This window comes from Candoia aspera, chromosome 6 (assembly GCF_035149785.1).
Source record: "Candoia aspera isolate rCanAsp1 chromosome 6, rCanAsp1.hap2, whole genome shotgun sequence".
Taxonomy (NCBI): Eukaryota; Metazoa; Chordata; class Lepidosauria; order Squamata; family Boidae; genus Candoia; species Candoia aspera.
In genome coordinates this window covers 97,683,008-97,696,445 of record NC_086158.1, presented here as the reverse complement: position 1 = coordinate 97,696,445, position 13,438 = coordinate 97,683,008, and the positions used below count along the sequence as shown (strand labels likewise).

At 40.5% G+C, this 13,438-nt stretch overlaps 1 protein-coding gene across 4 annotated transcripts in view; it reads left to right on the top strand.

Moving 5' to 3' along the window:
* Positions 1-13,438, top strand: part of LDB3 (LIM domain binding 3) — a 128,914-nt gene that overhangs the window by 69,826 nt on the left and 45,650 nt on the right. For 3 of the 4 annotated variants that reach the window (XM_063307741.1, XM_063307740.1, XM_063307743.1), the window contains 2 exons: positions 1,618-1,821; positions 10,328-10,497. In XM_063307741.1, coding sequence (XP_063163811.1) covers positions 1,618-1,821; positions 10,328-10,497 — 374 coding nt within the window. The remainder of the gene's footprint in view (positions 1-1,617; positions 1,822-10,327; positions 10,498-13,438) is intronic. The other variant, XM_063307742.1, reaches the window with a different exon arrangement.

Here is a 13,438-nt window from a genome sequence, read left to right as displayed (position 1 = left end):
GGAAATTCTTTGTCTTTCTGGTGCGATACAGGTTTTTTTAGAGGTTCAAGACAGATTTCATGTGTTTCTCTCCTCAAAAGAGAGGGAAGCTCTGTAGTCAGTTTTTAGCAAGCACAGCCAGAATTTTTGTCTGGGCAGCCACAGGTTGCCCTCCTGTCCCTGTGGGGCGTTGATGCCTTCCCTTCCTCCCATGTGTCTGTCTGGGTAGAAAAAGGGCAAACTAATCAAAGGGGCTTGTAATGGTGGCAAAACCCAGTGGTCACTGCAGAGTGTGGCACTTCATTTTGTGAGGTGCATTGTGGTGAGGCTAAATTGCTTTGGCTCCAATCAAGGTGTTTCGTAAATGCTCAATGCATGTTGATGTTCTTGCCTTGGATTTTGTTCTCCTGAAGTATCAATGCATGTACTGCTTTTGGCGTCATGAAGGTCTCACCCTGCTGAGCAAATGTGTATGCTTAAGGACTCCCCACCCTTTGGCAGCTCTGAAGGAGGCAAACATCCCACCGGTGCTGTTTCTCCTACCACATTGCTCTAATTACATAAAAACCCAACGGCTTTATTTACACACACTGCTGCAGCTCCTGTCCGAGTATTTCTGAATGGCAGGCCTCAGGGGGTCTTGCTAAATGCCAATCCAGTAGGAAAAAAACTTCTAGGTTTTGAAGTTTCACATCAAGAAAAGCCAATCCGCTGCTGAAGTTGTAGTCAGTAGGTAGGCATATCAGATTTGGGATGCAAGCCCCTGGTGATCCCTAGATGGTCGTAGAGTTTTCTGCATCTCTCTGCTGCCATCTACTGAGTCTTAGGCCAGATACAATAGATGCATTTAATGAACACATGCTGAATTTGCTACTTGTAGAGGAGTATTGAGATAGCTTTGAAGAAAATCAGCAGCAGCTGCTAGAAAAACTTACATTTATTGGTTTATAACTGTATTGAATTTTAAATTTTATCTTTGTGTAAACCACCCAGAGTCCCTCCCCAGGGAGAGATGGGCAGTGATAAAATTTGATGGATGGATGGATGGATGGATCAGCTAAGCCCAGGAAGAGCAGAGGAAGACACTCCAGGTTGGCCCACTTGGCTCTCTTAGGCGTAAGAGTGAAGGAAAGAAAAACAAGATTTTATTGTAGCATATATCCATAAAGTAGGCTCTAGTGTTGTTTGTGGTGTTTGTTTCCTGACCTGGTCTACCTCAAAGAGCTGACATTACCACATAGTGCTGAGCTTCATCAATCAAATCCAGGAATCCCCAAGTCCTCCTTTGCGGGCAGGAGAATCCTTTAGCTATTCCTGGCCCAGCAGAGATGCCCTTTCTAGCATGAATTAAATCCTGTGCAGGTAGTTTACAAAGCTGCTACTGATTGCATTGGTCATTGGTTATTTTTTTATCTTCCGGTTAGAAGAGCATCAATTGCATGTTTCAGAACAGCTGTACGCCCGCTCTTTGGCTGCTTGCTGAATGCCTGCCCTTCTTGGCTGTTGTCAAATCCAAAGGACTGGGTGTATGTGAAAATATTCCACTGTGCTCCTACATCTTTTCCCTTCCACCCTAACCTTTTCATCCTTCCCTTCTTTCTTCCCACACTTCCTGATTCCTCACTTTCTCCATCCCAGCACGGAGTATGTGGAGCGTTTCAACCCCAACATCCTGAAGGATTCTGCTCTGTCCACACACAAACCCATTGAGGTGAAAGGTCCTGGGGGCAAGGCCACCATCATTCATGCTCAGTATAACACCCCAATCAGCATGTATTCTCAAGATGCCATCATGGATGCGATTGCAGGCCAAGCTCAGGCCCAGGGTGGCGAACTTGCTGGGTAAGATCCCTACCTTCCTCTGTGTACCTGCTGCATGTTCTACAGTTCTTTCCCCCAGTTATTCCAAGCAGCTGTTTGGATCTTAGAGATGGGATGAGTTGATGGAGCAAGTTGCCTACCGCCATCGCGTGGCAGGGAATCATTTGAAAGCATGTCCAGATTTTTTTAAAAACTACCATACTTCTTCCCTTCCTTCCTTTCTCCAACACAAACTTTTTAAAATATTCACCTAATGCCACACCAACAGGGCAGTGACATTCTGAGCAATGTTGAGTGCATCACACAGTGTTTCTAAAGCTGTGCCATAGGGTTGAGGGAATAGGTAAAAAGATGGGGCTGAGCAATGACATAAAAATGATGAACCTCCTCCTTTCTCTTCCCTTCTTACAAATCGCTCCCTCCTCTCATTTTATAGTAATGTATTCACTCCTTCACTTATTTATTGGATTTGTATGCAACCAAATCTGAACAGACACACAGCGGCATTGCCATAACAATTAAAACATCCCCAGGGTAGCGTAAACATAAACATCTGCTATACAACCTAAAACACAGAACAATAAAAATGTCCATGGTAAGTAAGGTAACAGTAAAACAGCCATGAACTAACGATAAAATCTACTCTAACATTCTAATACAACAGTTAAACTAAAAGTTTTAGAAATAATCCCTCTTTAGGCAAGAACCACCAAGACTGGAGACCCACCCCATCATCTCTGTTTATTTACTTTATCAAACTATTAACCATCTCAGTCATTAAACCAAGCCTTAAGCACATCTAAAGTTTAAAGGTAGATAAGCACAGTATGGCTAAAGTTATTGGCAGTTAAGTTCTATGGAAAAGCAAAAAACATTCTTGTTCTATTAGAACAAAATGAACAGACTTGATTATTTTAAACTTTAGACCCATCACGAACCTGTGCTTTGCTCGGTAGCTTTCTTAACTACACATCCTGAGGTTCATTCCCCAGCTGGGCTGCTTATCCAGTACCTGAGGGAAGGGAATCCCCACCATTCTTCTCCACTGCACTTCTGGATATTTCTTTTCAAAATGTCTTTGGCTGAAGCATAGAAGGGGCTGGATGCAGCTCATCACCTATTGAAAGCAAAACCTTGGCTTTGCATTTGTGTTACTTTAATTTAATTTCACACAGGAAACATTCACCTGTAGAACGTGCTCATGATGAGTAAAGGGACAAATCGTAGTCATTAAAAAGAGCCACCCCATTTGAATATTTCCAAGAAAAGTTCAATTAGATTGCAGGCTTCCTCAAAGCCGTACCAGGTCTTAGGACTCAGTATTGGCTAGACTTATTTCAGTGATTTAGATGTTGAAACTGAAATACATATTGGTGTTGTGCTACTCATTTTATGTACTGTAGGTCCAAAAAGTGGGAGGAAATATCTATGAAAGGGGAATAGATCTCAACTGCTATTTTTTAAAAATAAGTTAGAAAAGTTTATACATAAATACACCTACTTTAATCAAGTGCTTTCTGTCTTATGATGAAACTGAAATTGTTTTGGCCTGGTTCAAAACCATTGTCTTCCAATACCCCCTCTATAATCAACTTTCTTTCAAAGCCTGCAATTATACCAAGTTAATCCTGAACCAGAAATGGTGATTGCCATGCAAGGTCTCATGTCCTGCCCATGAAACAGCTCAATTCAATTCAATTAAAAATAAAAACAAGAATCAGTGTAGAACAGCTTATACAAACTGCTGACCAAAGAATGTGCATGCATTATGTTTATTGTCAAAAGAAAGGCTTTGAGTCATTTTTGGAGTGCTCGTAAAGCAGAACAAGGTTTTTAAGAGTAAAGATTAATGGGAGATCAGAAATGGCATCATAAAATGTGAAGCTAGGTTCCTCAACTGTGGCTACAAATGATTATTTGCACAAAGCAGAGTGCACTTCACTCCCCTGGGGTTAATATTTCTGGTTGTCTTAACATTACAGAAACCTTTCCATCTTCCCATCCATCCTTTTCTGCTGCTACTTTGTGTAGATTTAAGTGGCTTCCCTTTCACTTCTGAAATGGAGAAAGGAGGATAGTCAGGAACAATGACTATGCAACTATATAACTTTAATATTCCTTTCTATTGTAAAAATGTGTGTATCTTGTAACCAAGGTGGAATAGGAAGAGTTCTCCCTGGTGTCTTAAAGAGAGAGAACCTTCCTGTTATCTATTTCCTTTAGTCCTGTTTTAGCACAAATGTTGATATTATGCATCCCTTGGGAAATGATTTTTAGTACTAAATGCTAATGTTGCTTCTGTAAAAAAAAATATTTCAAGGACAATCAGAAGCATGAATATTTCTCCAAGTGGGGTTAAAAAAAACTATAGCAGTAGCTGTGATTTGGGGGGAAGGATATGCATATATTTAGAGCTTTATTCTAAGCAGAACACTGTAGTCAGTTTTGCATAAGATTTCACAACATTTGAATCAAAAAGGTATCTTCCTTTCTTTGTAGATGTAAATGCAGATTGGATGGAACAAACTGTGCATGAATTTAGATGCATATTCTCCAGTGTTTCTCTGACATGCTACCAAGTCAATTTGTCTTTTAACTTGCATGAAAATGAGCATCTTTCAAAGCAATGGAATCAACTATGCGTTACATTCCTACCATGTTTCCCTCACGCACAGCATTTGCATGCAAACAGCTATCAGCAGATTCGCTCATGTCCCAGATAGCCAAATTATTCAAATCAGGGGTGAGACAATTTGTATCTCGTCACTGGGCCACAATCCCAGGCAAATCATGAGAACTGGGGTGGCAGAGCCTCTCTCGTTCAGGTGTTCACACACATTATATTGTTATTCCACATTAATGTGTGACATCAGTGGAGCTTTTTGCAAAAAATTGGAGAGCAGCTTGAACTGATTGGGTTATTGTTCTCAACTGTATACTTTTGGTACTAAGAGCAAAGTCCTAATTAGTATCTGTGTAAGATTCTTTTGCTATATATGCAGCCTCTCTTTATTTTGTGTGTAAATTAGAAAACTTTGGAGGCCTCAGAGCCAACACAGCTCTCGTACCTTTAACGATATGTCTAGCCAGCTTATTTGAGATGCTTAGTGTTAATTTACTCCCTTGTGCCCCTTTTCAGTGGTAACCATTTCTTCTCTCCTTTTTTCCCCCCTCTGACACATTCCGTTGTGGTTTTCACTGATTTCTCATACTAATATTTCTCTGTTGTGCTTGTCCCAACCTCAGATAATGATGGATCCCAATCACTCATTGTTCTTCTTTGGGTTTGGAACATATGACTCACCATGAATCTTTACTGGCATAAATAGATGTATATTTTCACCTCGGTAAAATGAAAAAAACTGTGAAGTGCAACATTATTTTCTCTTCTTATTGTTTATCACCCACTTCTCTCAATGTTTACATACTTCAGAGGCATTAAGCATGCAGACCCAACAGTAATGTAAGCAAAGCAAACTCAGGAGAATTTCAAAATAATTTCATCAGAGCCTAAAGAAATGTCACATCCCGGTTTTGTCATCTTTGTGTTTGGGGAGACAATCTCTCTCCCTAACTATAAGGCCACAAATGTCCTCCTGCTTATAGTCCAGTAATGCAGATCCCCAACTGGCCCATTCTCCATCTTCCGTAGGGCAAGTATTGTGTAAATTGAGCATCTGTACATCCTGGGTTAATCCGCTCTACATTGTGGAGAAGAGGGTCTATGACCACATAGGTCTGAATGGGTCAATATTTGGTGGTGGTGGTGGTGCCTCAGGGAGATTTCTCAAGGAGCTAATCACCCTAGATTAAAATATCAGTTCAGCAGGAAAACAGATCCCAAGAAACAACACATATTCCACAAAACTCAGCAGTTTCAGTCAAATTCCACCCAAGAGGCATGGAAACAGAATCAGTTTGTACACTGATTTAAGTTTTGTGGCTTAGGAAAGGATTTATCTGCATGTTGTTGGGGCAGCCTTAGATCTGCACAAGTAGTAGAATCATATGGAGAAGCTTTCTGCAAAATTCCACTTTAGATTAGACATATAGACTATGGACAAGAATGTTCTGCCATTACCTTGTCAGAGAGATTTGGAGCAGTGCAAAAATTCTTCTCTTAGCTAGCATTTAGCCAATTGATTCTCCCCTTGTAGCCAGACCTGATATCGTTCCTGGAAACTAATGTTGAAATTATGAGAATAGTTATGGTTTTAATTGTATTTGTTCTTGGTTCTTACTGTATTTTCCCTTATTTTGCATGTGGCATTTTGAAAGCCACTCCCAGTTTTTGGACTGGCATGGCATATAAACTGGAGTAAGTCAATAAATACACTTCTGAGATCCTTGTGGAATGACTTTCTGAGGAAGACATATAAATAGAAAAAGGAAAACCCATGTGGTAGGATCAGAGCTGCTTAGAAAAGATTCGCTGAAATCCATGAAATATAAACATACTGATGAATCAACTCGTCCCTACTAATTTCAGTGGATCTGTTCTAAATATGACCAAGTCTGCATTTAATCCTACCGTATTGATCAAAAGAAGCAAAAGGGAGTTATGGGAAATGGAAAAGTAAGAAGCCACAATTCCAAGGTCATTCCCACATCATCTCCTTCAGGGTCATCTCTGGACCAGAGACCTCACAGTCTTGTTTTTGTTTAGGAGGCAGTTTGATACATCATCATTTCTCAGAGAGACACACCCATGCATTGTGTTTTCTTGCACCTTTGATTGTATTCAAGAATTACTTTTTTGCCCCGTGAGTTTCCCAAGAATTTCACCAGAGATCTCTCTTCAGGCACATGCAACATTTGTGTAGATTTTCATGGATATTACTAAATACATTTTGTCTTCCACCCCAACCATCGGCACAGTTTGCTTTTTTTTTTTTTAATGTGATTACTACTTTCTTTTTTCATTTGTTGAGTTGGCTGGTTTCTTATTAGCTTCTTCTCCTTTCATGTTGTGCTTCACAAGGAATGTATTTCTCCTTTTCCTTTCTAAGTTCACAGCTTCCCTTGCAAGCATGTTTGGGCAAAGTGGTGTCCATGCCTCCTATGAAAGATTGACTGTAATAATTTCATTGTTTTTTTAATTGAGTAAGTTATTTACTGGTATTAGCACACATGGAATTAGTACTCAGACCAGAATTTTAAAATATATTTTATTATTTGCATCGTTCCTCCTTTCCATTGCAAGCCTCAGAAAGGTATATGGATTTTTCCTCCTCCTATGTGACCTCTGATGTTCATATAGATATATTGCATTATGTTTAGATTAGTACATCATTGCATATGATAATGTATTTAAAAGCCAGTTTCTCTTTTGATTTTCCAGAGCATATTGACATTTTTCATGCATAGACCCTCTATTTTTCAGGCTACCTTATATACCTTATGACATGCTCAGGTCCTTGAAGGGGCAGCAGGCTCTGTGGCCTTGTTAAAGGGCAAGCAAGGCAGGGAGGAAAGAAAGAAATTAGGTCTAGTAAGAAGGATTCTTGAGGAATCCTAATAGACTGTTTGCCAGTACCTTTGTTCAACTTTGCAATGCGTGGGGAAGGAAATTTAAGTCCTGCAGCCACAGGCCCTTGACATGCTATGTCAAACTGATATCTACATTATCATCAATGATTATTTTAGCAATCAGAATGTAGTGCCAATTGGAAGCCAAAAAAACAGGCTGCTGGGTAATACTTAGGCTACCTTGAATTCCATGCACATTAAAAACATTGCACCCCAAACAAAATGTGTTCCCTGAAAGAAGCCCAGTGGGTTTTCTGAAAGCAAATAATTGGCATAGCAACCTCCCATAGATTCTGCTTGTTTTTCAAAGTTGGAAAAGGATTGCCTTCAACATATATTCATCTCAAGAAAAAAAAAATTATACCCGTGTGGTGGGTGTGAGAGACAGGTGCATCTCTACTATTTATTATTATTTTCCATTTCATCCAACGCAATACTTCAAGAACCAAGAGCGAATGACAGACCGGTATGTTTTTTAACATGCCACCCATATTTCAATGAAATCTTTAAAAATGTTAGTACTTTTTGCACTAATTCGGAAGTATAGCTAATATGCGCAATTGGCAATTTTAAATTGCTGAATACACTAGAAATGCTAATGAGGTAAACCAGATTAATGCTGCAATTCTATATGCCCTTATTGAAAATAAAACTGACTGAATGAAGTTTACTTCTGAATAGACATATACAGTATTGAGCTTTGAATATCTTTTCAGAATGTTTACGTTGCTTGATTTTTGTGATGGAGAAGCGCATCTATTGTTAACTCTCTAGTTTAAGTAATCAAAGTTCAGTGATTGAATTAATATGGAGAACCATCTGAAATCTATTGTGGGCTGTTATTCTGCCTTTGGACAAAAATAAACAAAGCAAAGTGCTCTTAAGGAGAACACAACTGAGATATATTTCAGCACAATGTGAGGAGTGCTATCTTGGATACCTTTAAAGGCAGATTAGCTAAATTCATGGAGCAAAGAATGATCATTGTTCAGAGCCAATATTTCACAAGACCGTGTGATGCTGGATGATATGGGGAATTCTGTCTTAATCATTATCTGCTCGTGAGCTTCAACAGACACTTGGCTGGCCATTGTTAGAAACACAATGCTAGATAAGATGAAGTGTGATAGCTCCAGCAAGGCATGTGAGGGGAAGACCTCTGACCCTCCAGATGTTGTTGAACTATGGTATGATTCCCATCAACCAAGTGGCTAACTTGGCTGCAATTGATGGGGATTCACCAACCTTCTTTTTCCACCAGGATGGCATTTTTCATTGTGATGTCTAATCCTTTTCTTGTGAACATTGCACTGTATTGATGATCCAAATAGAAAATTGTCCTTTCCTTCAAGCCATGCAATGTGTCCTCCTGAGACTGTTGTGTGTGGGTTGATGATGCTTTCTTGGTTCAGCCAAATACTACTACTGATAAGGGGAATATTTTTTGAATTGTTCAAGATGTGGCAGACTTCCCCCACCTTTGTGATTTCTAAATGTCACATTTCAGCTGCTATAATTTCTAGCCAGCATGGTCATTGGCCAAGTGGTTTAGGCCTTACAGGAGATGAAGTTCAACCCATCTGGACAATGAAAAGGAGGGGTAAGCCACAATATACAGTAGTAATTGGCTGTTGAACTGCCAGTTATAGGCACTATTATAGTTCCTCTATTAATAATATGTTAAATGGGATATCCCAATTCTTTTGGGCATAATACTGTTATTCTGTGCTGTTATAATATGCAAACATGTCAAAACAAGAGCTGAGTCGCATCAGATTGGGAGAAAAAAAAATACCCAATGTACTAATGAAAGACTTGGCAAGTGAACACCATTTTTTTCACCTATGGCTTTTGCTATGAACTTTGGCAGTAGCTGATTGTCTTTTGGTGTATGTCCCATCAGCTGTTCAGTTGTAATGGGAAACTATATATATATGTAAATGGGGGCGGCGGGTGGGAATGTGTTATTGTCCATGGAGAACAAAGATCATAAAGTACAATAGGAATTATGAAATGAAATGTGGCATTAGGTCCAAAATTCCTAGGATCTGTCTCCATACCCAGTCCATGAAACCACCACAAAGATATAGCCCTAGGAAGGCCACTCAGTAAAAGTCCATTCAACTTCTCAGGACCACGTGCTTGTGGTAGTTTCACATAAGGGCACCACACATAGATGGGGATTCATGCTGTGATCTCTGCTGGTCTGCAAATCCTGAAACCTCATAAACAGTCACATGGAGGTCCTGTCTACTCAACACACTTAACTGGATCAATGATGGGGTAAGCATGTTATATGAACACCACAAGCCAGTCCGAAGGCGGGCAGGAGAAAAGTAGTTTTAACCCAGAACAGCACAGAACTCACTGCCAAGGCCTCCCAGACATCGATCAGATGCAGTGTTCAAACCACACTTACTATTCCAAGCCTTGCCAGTGAGGAGGGAGCTAATGAGAATATAAAGTCTTGGCAGCATTCTCTTGGTGAAAAGGCTTTGGGAATATCAGCTGTTTCCGGGAAAAAGTAGATGTGGACTCTGCATTCCCAAAGTGTCCATTTTTAACTCAGTCTACGTCCATGTAGTGCAAACAGGTCTGCAGCTTGCTGGAATGCTGAGTAATCCTTTGACATTCTCTGAAATGCTACATTTACTGAGATATTTCAGAAAGTTTGCAAGCCAGACAAAGAAACGAACTGGTAAATGTTAAATGTTTGATGTTGTGAAGGAATGTCCCTGTCCAGATTGCTTCTCTTTGTGTGATGGACCTGTGTTTTAGATAATGACGATCACCATAAGGATATCCACCCTTACTGTGAAGACAAAGGCAGTTTTGCATCATGGCTTCCTTGTATCTGCTTGTGTCACAAATAAGTACTCTGTTCCTGTGTAGATCAGCAGAAATTGTGGATCTGAGGCTAAACTGCAGGAAGGCTCTTGGGGAAGGGAGGGCAGAATCCCACTGGCCATTTTACAGCGCACCTCTTTCTGCATTGCAGTAGCCTTCCTGTTAAAGATCCTCATGTAGACAGTGCCTCTCCAGTGTATCAGGCTGTACTTAAAACTCAAAACAAGTCTGAAGACGAGCTTGGTGATTGGAGCCGCCGATCTTCCAACTTGCAGTCGAAGTCCTTCCGCATCCTTGCGCAGATGACAGGAACTGAATACAGTAAGTCAGACGGGGAGGCCCAGTTCACACCTTTGATGGAACCCTTCCTTTCTCCTCACCCCGTTGGGTAGCAATTGCTGATGCTTGCTTGCACCCACACGCAGAGTCTTCTCTAGTTTAAGACCCAGGTCTCCGCTATGAAATAAAAATCCTTTGGCTGTATCCTTAACCCTAAAGGGCAATAATCTCAAGAAAGCCTTCCCCCCCGCTCCAATCTATTATAGTTCCTCAAGCTGTGATATTATACTCGTAATATTTATATCTTGTCCCACAACCATTTGTATGTATTTAGTTATTCAGAACAGCTTTATAATGGCATGCAGAGAAATAGAGCCCTATCACAGAATATGAAGAAAATAGAACTTTTCATTATTCCGAGAAGGCACTGAAGAAGTCAGTTGGAAACCCTAGCGTACTTTTTTGCTGCATCACCCCAGTGGAAAAAAGGAAGGGTTTATTATCCACAGAGAAAGGGAGGAAGAAGGCAGACCCTCAGCTTCAAAGAAAAATTGAATTACAGCTTTTAGGGAATGGCCACATTTATCTGTCATTCACTTCCACTATCAGAGTTGAGAGGGTTAGGGTTGAGGTTGCCTGTCACAGATGCCATCAACCACTTCGCTTGTCTTCCCACAGAGGGCAAATGCCGGCAGGGAAGCAAAGTTGGGCAGAAGTCAGTGCAAGAAGGAGGAGAACAAGCAGTGGGGTCAAGTTGGGGGTGATGGGCACGAAGTGTTGGATTACCACCATCTTATTTCCTCTGCAGTATTTCTCAGTCCAGATGAAAGAGTTTAGTCCTGTTCAGACAATATACATAACTGGATCAATGGAAGGTTGGTATATTGTGGAAACATCAAAAGAAGCATTGATCTAAGCACTTAACCCCCATGGGGTTAGAATGAGCTCACAACAATCCCAGTTTTGCCAAGACTACAGCTGACTTCTCATCGCAAACTGTGTTGTGGAAATACCGAAATCCATTCTGCCTACCTATTCCTCCGGGAAAAGAGTTAGAGAGAAAGTGGATGCTCTCTTAGAGAATTTAGAGCTGGAGCACAGAACACACCTTCAGACACTAGGGGATTGCAGGGGCCAAGTCACACCTGTTGAGGCCTTCTTGGCCCACTGGGAAAGTGACAGTGTTCCCCAGGCACAGGAGGACACGAGATAGTAGGCTCTTCCTGGAGAAAGGAGGCAGGGATTCTTGATCCCCAGAGGCAACTTTGGACCAATTATTGTGATTGTACTCTGACAGGACTACCAAGAAGGAGTTTTGACTGAGTTAGTGGTTGAATACAGAGAGTACATTGTAAGACCGTAGCTATTACAATGGAGGTGCCATACTTTCATGAATAGATGGCAACCGAAGGAGAACCTATAGAAAGCTTGCAGGAGGTTGAGATACAAGGAAAGAATGTTTCTGAGGTACATTGGTTCCTTTCCATATGCAACTTGAGGTAATTTACAGCATCTGCATAATTACTTAGTTGAGGTACATTGTCAGTGTGGAGTGACATAACTGAAGTAATTATGCCATTTGCGTTAATTTACGTCATTTGCATAAACTGAGGCAAATGATGTAAATTAAGTCAATTGTCCAGACTGTATTGGATACAATGGAAGTTGTTATTTGAGGGTGAAGTCCTAATTAAAAATTTGTTTGTTGCATTTAAATGTATATTTAAATATAAAACTGAGGTTTTACTACATTTATTTTAAAGCATTTTTGTATGGTGTTTTGTGGCATTCAGATAATCGAAGTTTCAAGTGCAGGTCCTTGAAAATATTACAGTATCCAGCCTAGATTTTATAGTAGTGATCATCAGCGTGGCAAAATCTGTGTTCTGCAAGACGGTTATAAAAAAGGCACCATAACTTTGACAGAAAACCTACTCTATAGATCTACGCTGGCCTATGACCGTAATAAAGATTTGATTGATTTACTCTACAGAACATGACAATCTGCTTGTAAAGAAAAACAACAAAGCAGGATTCCAAATGATCCCAAGGATCTCTTGATTCTCAGCAATCAATTCCTTGTCTTCTAGGTCATAATGGATTGCCACCAAGGTCACTTCTGACTTACCTCAATAAACTTTTAAACTGATCAACTCAAGTATAGTTCCCAAAACAGTGATTAAGGATGATACACTATCAAGTGGGCATCTCAGTTAAAGATTTACTCCTAGGTCCTAAGCTAAGGCAACGTGAAGGAGTGTTTCTCATTCTGCCTTTTCTCTACAACCTTCTGTGTTCCCACTCTGGAGATACCTGACACAGGGAGTACTATTGGAAGATGAAGGAATTACCTCAAACCAAGAAATGATCTACCAAATTGGGAGTGGTTCTCCTTGCTCAATGGGTCCCCCAGCATATCACACCATATTTCAGGAGGTATCTCCTGACTCTTAGAAGAGGCTTGGGAGTGGGTGAAGACCAGAGAGGATAGGAAGATCTCCTTTTGTGAGCTTCTTAAAATTTCAGGACACAGTTTGGTTTTACCAGTGTTCGATGAGACTCATTTTCAGAAGAGTAGATAATTTGTCCCTACGCCTTCCTCTGGCACTGAAGTCTCTTGAAAAATGACTGAAGATTTTAGAATCAGTCCAGAAGTCTCTCTCTGAAATTGCTGGACCAAATTTGTAACATTTCAGGACATTCTAGAGAGTTCAGGAATGTCTGAAGGCCACTTTTCAGCCCAACAAGGAAGAGCTAGGCAGCATTGCCCCATTCTGACCTTTTTGTCTATACCGGTGTTTCTCAACCTTAGTCACTTTAAGATGGGTGGATTTCAACTCCCAGAATTCCCCAGCCAGCATGGGGAATTCCCCACCCATCTTAAAGTTGCCAAGATTGAGAAACCCTGGTCTATACTGTGCAGGAAGAATCAGTGCTGAAAGCAGAGCTGAAAAGGATCCAGGAAGGAAAGCTTTTGAAATCA